General features: G+C 42.5%; 1 protein-coding gene across 1 annotated transcript; it reads left to right on the plus strand.

The window, feature by feature from the left end:
• Positions 1-361: 361 nt before the first annotated feature.
• PCYB_042750 (hypothetical protein) lies at positions 362-3,952 on the plus strand (the record flags this gene model as incomplete). The annotated part of the gene is made up of 2 exons (XM_004225424.1): positions 362-626; positions 906-3,952. 2 exons carry the CDS (start codon positions 362-364, stop codon positions 3,950-3,952), a joined length of 3,312 nt encoding a protein of 1,103 aa, XP_004225472.1.
• Positions 3,953-4,862: the final 910 nt, after the last annotated feature.

A 4,862-nucleotide genomic window follows, 5' to 3' on the forward strand; every position in this document is an offset into this window, starting at 1 on the left:
CTTCTCGGATATGCAGAAAAATAGCAAAATTGTGAAATATCTCCGAAAAAAAAAAAAAGTGTTTTGATTTTCATATTCCACTATGTTGTCATCATTCATTTTGTTTTTTTTTTAAAAGGGTCCATTTTTTTTTTTTTCCTTTTTTTGTGCGAATTAATCTTTTCATGTAACTTGTTTTATTTCCCATTTTGCAGAATGTGAAACATACATTTTTAGTAGCAGCGAAAATGAAGTTACATAAGATCCATTAGTCACTGGAAAAAAAAAGGCGAGGTGGAAAGATACCCATTAAAGAGGTGCAAAAATTTTAATTTTTTTGTGTTATTTTTCTGAGCCTCCATGTAATTTCTCCTTTGAAATAATGTTTTACTTGTACAATAAATTCACTTCCGCTTCGACGAGAAATCATGAAGAAAAAAAGGACAACATCGTAGATGCCGGGAGAAATGCAACTGTTCGAGCTGCTGAGTGTGTCACGAAAGGGAGAAGCAACGAAAGGGACAACAAGGAAGAGGAGGAAGATTTGTTTTGGGCCCTTGAGGAAAATGAACCAAGTAGGGAAGGCATAATGGAAAATGCAAGGCATGCCAACGGAGTGGAAAAAGAAAACGACATTTTCTTAGCAGGTGAGAAAATGAGCGAAAGATGTTTTCCTTCGGAGATTAGTAAACAGGGGGGGGACACTTGGTGGAATGGCAACCCCACTTGGGGAGCGATGGCTCCCCTGGAGGGCGAAGTTGACACACACTTTGATCAGCCGTGTGAGCATCACCAAAATGGCTCCAAAACTGATCAGACAAATGAGAATGCCCAACCCGGAGGTCCGTCGTGTGAAGAATTTGACGAAAACGGTGACGAGTTTTTCAAAATAGACCAAGACAATTTTTCCTCCTTCACGTTTGCAGTTAGCTGTGCTACTGAATGGAAGGAGGAAAAGGAACACTTGGAAAACTCAAACGATGAAACGCAAATAAAAGATTCCGTGAATGGACAACACAAGGAAGACCCTTTTGGAAATGGTAACCTATTTGATAGTAGCTCCGATCACGTGAAGATAAATCCATCCTTACATCCCAGGGCTCAACTGGAAAGTAGCAATTTTGACCAAACAGTGATGGGGGGATGTCCACCTAGGGAGGAAATGGCCTCTTTTGTGGAATTTATATCCCACGAAAAGTTGATAAGATATTTTAATAAGGGGGAAGAATGCGAAGAGGAAAATGAGGAAGGCATAAAATTTGAGGACAAGGTTTGCACGCACATCCAAGAGAGGGGAAAAAATCAGGAATGCATTTTTAAAGAAGAATCTGTGTTGCATACACTGTTGGAGGGGGAACCTATTGCTAGTGAGGGGAAAGAGGAATGCCCATTGGGGACAATTGCAGACATGAGTGTGTCATATGAGAGGGGACCCAGGGGAGAGAGCCACAACATGATGAGTTGTAGCAGAGGGGGTGGCGAAGATGGGGTGGGAAAAGGGGCAGAAGAGGGCGTCCCAAATGGGGGAGAAGAGGTTGTCCCAAATGGGGGAGAAGAGGGCATCCAAAATGAGGCAGAAGAGGGCGTCCCAAATGGGGGAGAAGAGGGCATCCAAAATGAGGCAGAAGAGGGCGTCCCAAATGGGGGAGAAGAGGGCACCCCAAATGGGCCAAAAGAGGACAACCCAAATGGGGCAGAAGAGGACAACCCAAATGAGTTCCCTATATTCGACCCCGTAATGCCTGATGACGATGAATCTGAGTGGAATTTTTTCCAAGGAGTGCATTTTCCCCAAGAGTGGCAGCATGCTGCCCATGAAGGTGCACGTAGTGGTGACTGTAGCGATGCCCACAATGGCGAGAGCAACCACTGGCCGGTGGACATACACACTTGCCCAAAAACTAGTGAAGACAAATTCAATTTCTGTTCATATGAATTCCCCGGGCTAGCTAATATCAATGGCCAAGAAGAGGAAGATAGGGATACCTGCTTTGATAATAAAAAGTTAGAAAAGATAAGCGAAGAATTGGAAACACAAAATGGGAATCGCCCAATTGAGAAAGATTCTGGTGTAGATAGCGAAAGGGAGGAGGTACTACCAAAGGTGGAAGGTGAAAATGGTAAAGTAGTTCGAAGCAAAAACGTATGTGATGAAAAACAAACTTGTGAAGTAGGACAAAGTGGTGTAGCAGAAAAATGGGACGAAGAAAAATTGATGCAGATAAATACCTTCCAAAGGAGAAACTTCGAAATGGATAATACAAAAAAATCGTTTGATGTTTTTTTTTGCCGTGACGATGAACAGTATGAAGTTGCTTCCATTTCGGAGAAGCATGAAGGGGAAACATTTTTTTTTGAAAATATGGAAAAGGTCGAAACAGTGAACGTAGAAAAGAGTAATGAAGGGAAAGCTGTATCTGTGGGTGAGGAGGTGCTTCTTGCGGAGGTGGCTGTGCGGGGAGGTGAAGATGATTTTTCGCTTTTCCATAGTGAGGAATCGATGATAGCAGTAGAAGTGGAAAATGAGGAGGGAATATCCATCCTTGAAAATAAGCAAACGATGGAAGTCGTGTTGGAAGGCGACGGAGGAGCGAGCGAAAAGGAGAGGAGTTTCTTCGATAGAAAAGAAACCTACGAGACAGAAGAAGCCGCGGAAGAAAGCAAGGGGGAAACGCCGCATGGTGTTTATTCATTCGAAACAGTAGATTTAAAAAGTGGAAATCTCAACGAATCGGTCAAAAATAGCACATACATAAAGTTGGAGGAATTAACTGGAAGGAACGAGGCGAGGGGAAATTTGTATGAAACGGGAGAAGACACAGAAGAAATTGCAATGCAAAGGGTTGAGCAATGGGAGGAGCAAAGGGTTGAGCAATGGGAGGAGCAAAGGGTTGAGCAATGGGAGGAGCAAAGGGAGGAGCAAAGGGAGGAGCAAAGGGAGGAACAAAGGGAGGAACAAAGGGTTGAGCAATGGGAGGAGCAAAGGGTTGAGCAATGGGAGGAGCAAAGGGTTGAGCAATGGGAGGAGCAAAGGGTTGAGCAATGGGAGGAGCAAAGGGTTGAGCAATGGGAGGAGCAAAGGGTTGAGCAATGGGAGGAGCAAAGGGTTGAGCAATGGGAGGAGCAAAGGGAGGAGCAAAGGGAGGAGCAAAGGGAGGAGCAAAGGGTTGAGCAAAGGGTTGAGCAAAGGGAGGAGCAAAGGGAGGAGCAAAGGGAGGAGAAAATGGAGGAACAAAGGGAGGAACAAAGGGTTGAGCAAAGGGAGGAAGAGAAAGGTCGCAAAGGGGAACAAATTAACATCGAAGAAATGAATGAAATGAAGGAAGATAGCCATTTTAGTGGCAAAGAAATGGAAGAAATAAAGACAGTCGAATTGGTTAGTCAAACAAAAAAAAAGTTTTACCCGCACCAAGAGGAAGAAGATTCAGGTAATGATCACGAATTAGATGAGCATAGCAAATGTTTAGAAGATGACCCAAATGATGATGCAAAACATATGTTAGGAGAGAATCCCATAAAGGATGGTGAAGAATTGAATTCCATTTTTTTTCCAAATATTTCAAATGAGCAATTTCTGCAGGAAAAAAATAATGGGACGGAAAATAAATTAGAGGATTTATTAAGTGTGCCCACAAATATGATGCCAAAAAAAATTCTTTTTGATGAGCATGAGAGAGAGATGCTCCCCACCCCCAGTAGAGACACGAACCCCGTTCGTGCCAACGATATAGAGGAAAAAAACAAATGGGAGGAATATAGCCAAAGAGAGTGCGTCGAAACGGTTAAGGAGCCCCCAAATTGTGCGCAAATGTGGAATGAATTTTACGAAAAGGAAGCAGTTCAAAAGGTGAACTGGCATACAAAGATAATCAAGCAGAATGGGCCGGACGCAAAGGCAGGGTTAACAAATGAGGAAATTTTCGAAGCAGCTAATTTGAATGATAAAAGGGAGAAAGAAAAAAAAAAAAATTAAAAAATCCCGCATGCTAAGTGAAAAACCGTTTGAATACGATTCGAGCAGTTTGCAATATTTGAAGGCCTTAAAGGAGCTACCACCGCTAGACTTTTTAAAGTGCAAAGATTTGAGACCATTTTTGCGTCTTTTTAACATAGTTCTGAAAGCAGTGCGTATGTTTCGCTTCAACGGTAGGCACAAATGCTCAACAGATGTGTGCGTGCGAGACGCAAGGGCATGTGTGCAGTGCATAATTATGTTCCCTTTGGTACATACTCGTGTAAGGACCACCTGTTTCCATAAATTCACCTCCCCCCCTTTTTTTTCCTTTTCCTTGACGCAGAGGAATACTTGTACGTGTTGGCGGGAGATGAAACCGGGTGCATTTACGTGAAGCTGGAGGTGAAACATGAGAAGTTCTGCCAGGTTAAGAGAGAGAAGAAAATGAAACGAGAGAAAGAAACACACGAAATGTGTAATACTGAAAGGTGGCGCGCACGCGTTTTTGTTGACTCACACATGTGTTACTATTCCATAAATTTACTCTGCCTTCTTTTTCCACATCTACCTTTAGGAGGAAGAAACCTTCATGCTTGCGAATTGCTGTGTATCTGTTGAAGGCGGTCATGCCTTTTTAGAAATTAACGAGTACAGTGATATTTTCTCATTGAAGTATAACCCCATAGGGACTGTGAACAAGAGCGTAAATTTTTCTGACTCGAAATTTGTTACATTATCGGCGTGAAGAATTTAATGTCGCAAAGGGAAAAGTTTTTTTTTTTGTTTTTTAATGGGGCAAAGTTATATACTTTGTCCTTTTCTTTCGTTTTACATTTTCGAATATGCAAATGGACGTGTTGTCGCGCCAGAGAGTAGGGGTTAGTGGAACAACGCTTTTTGAACAAGTTTGTCCTACTTTTTTTATTAT

Source organism: Plasmodium cynomolgi, chromosome 4 (genome assembly GCF_000321355.1).
Source record: "Plasmodium cynomolgi strain B DNA, chromosome 4, whole genome shotgun sequence".
NCBI classification, from domain to species: Eukaryota; Apicomplexa; class Aconoidasida; order Haemosporida; family Plasmodiidae; genus Plasmodium; species Plasmodium cynomolgi.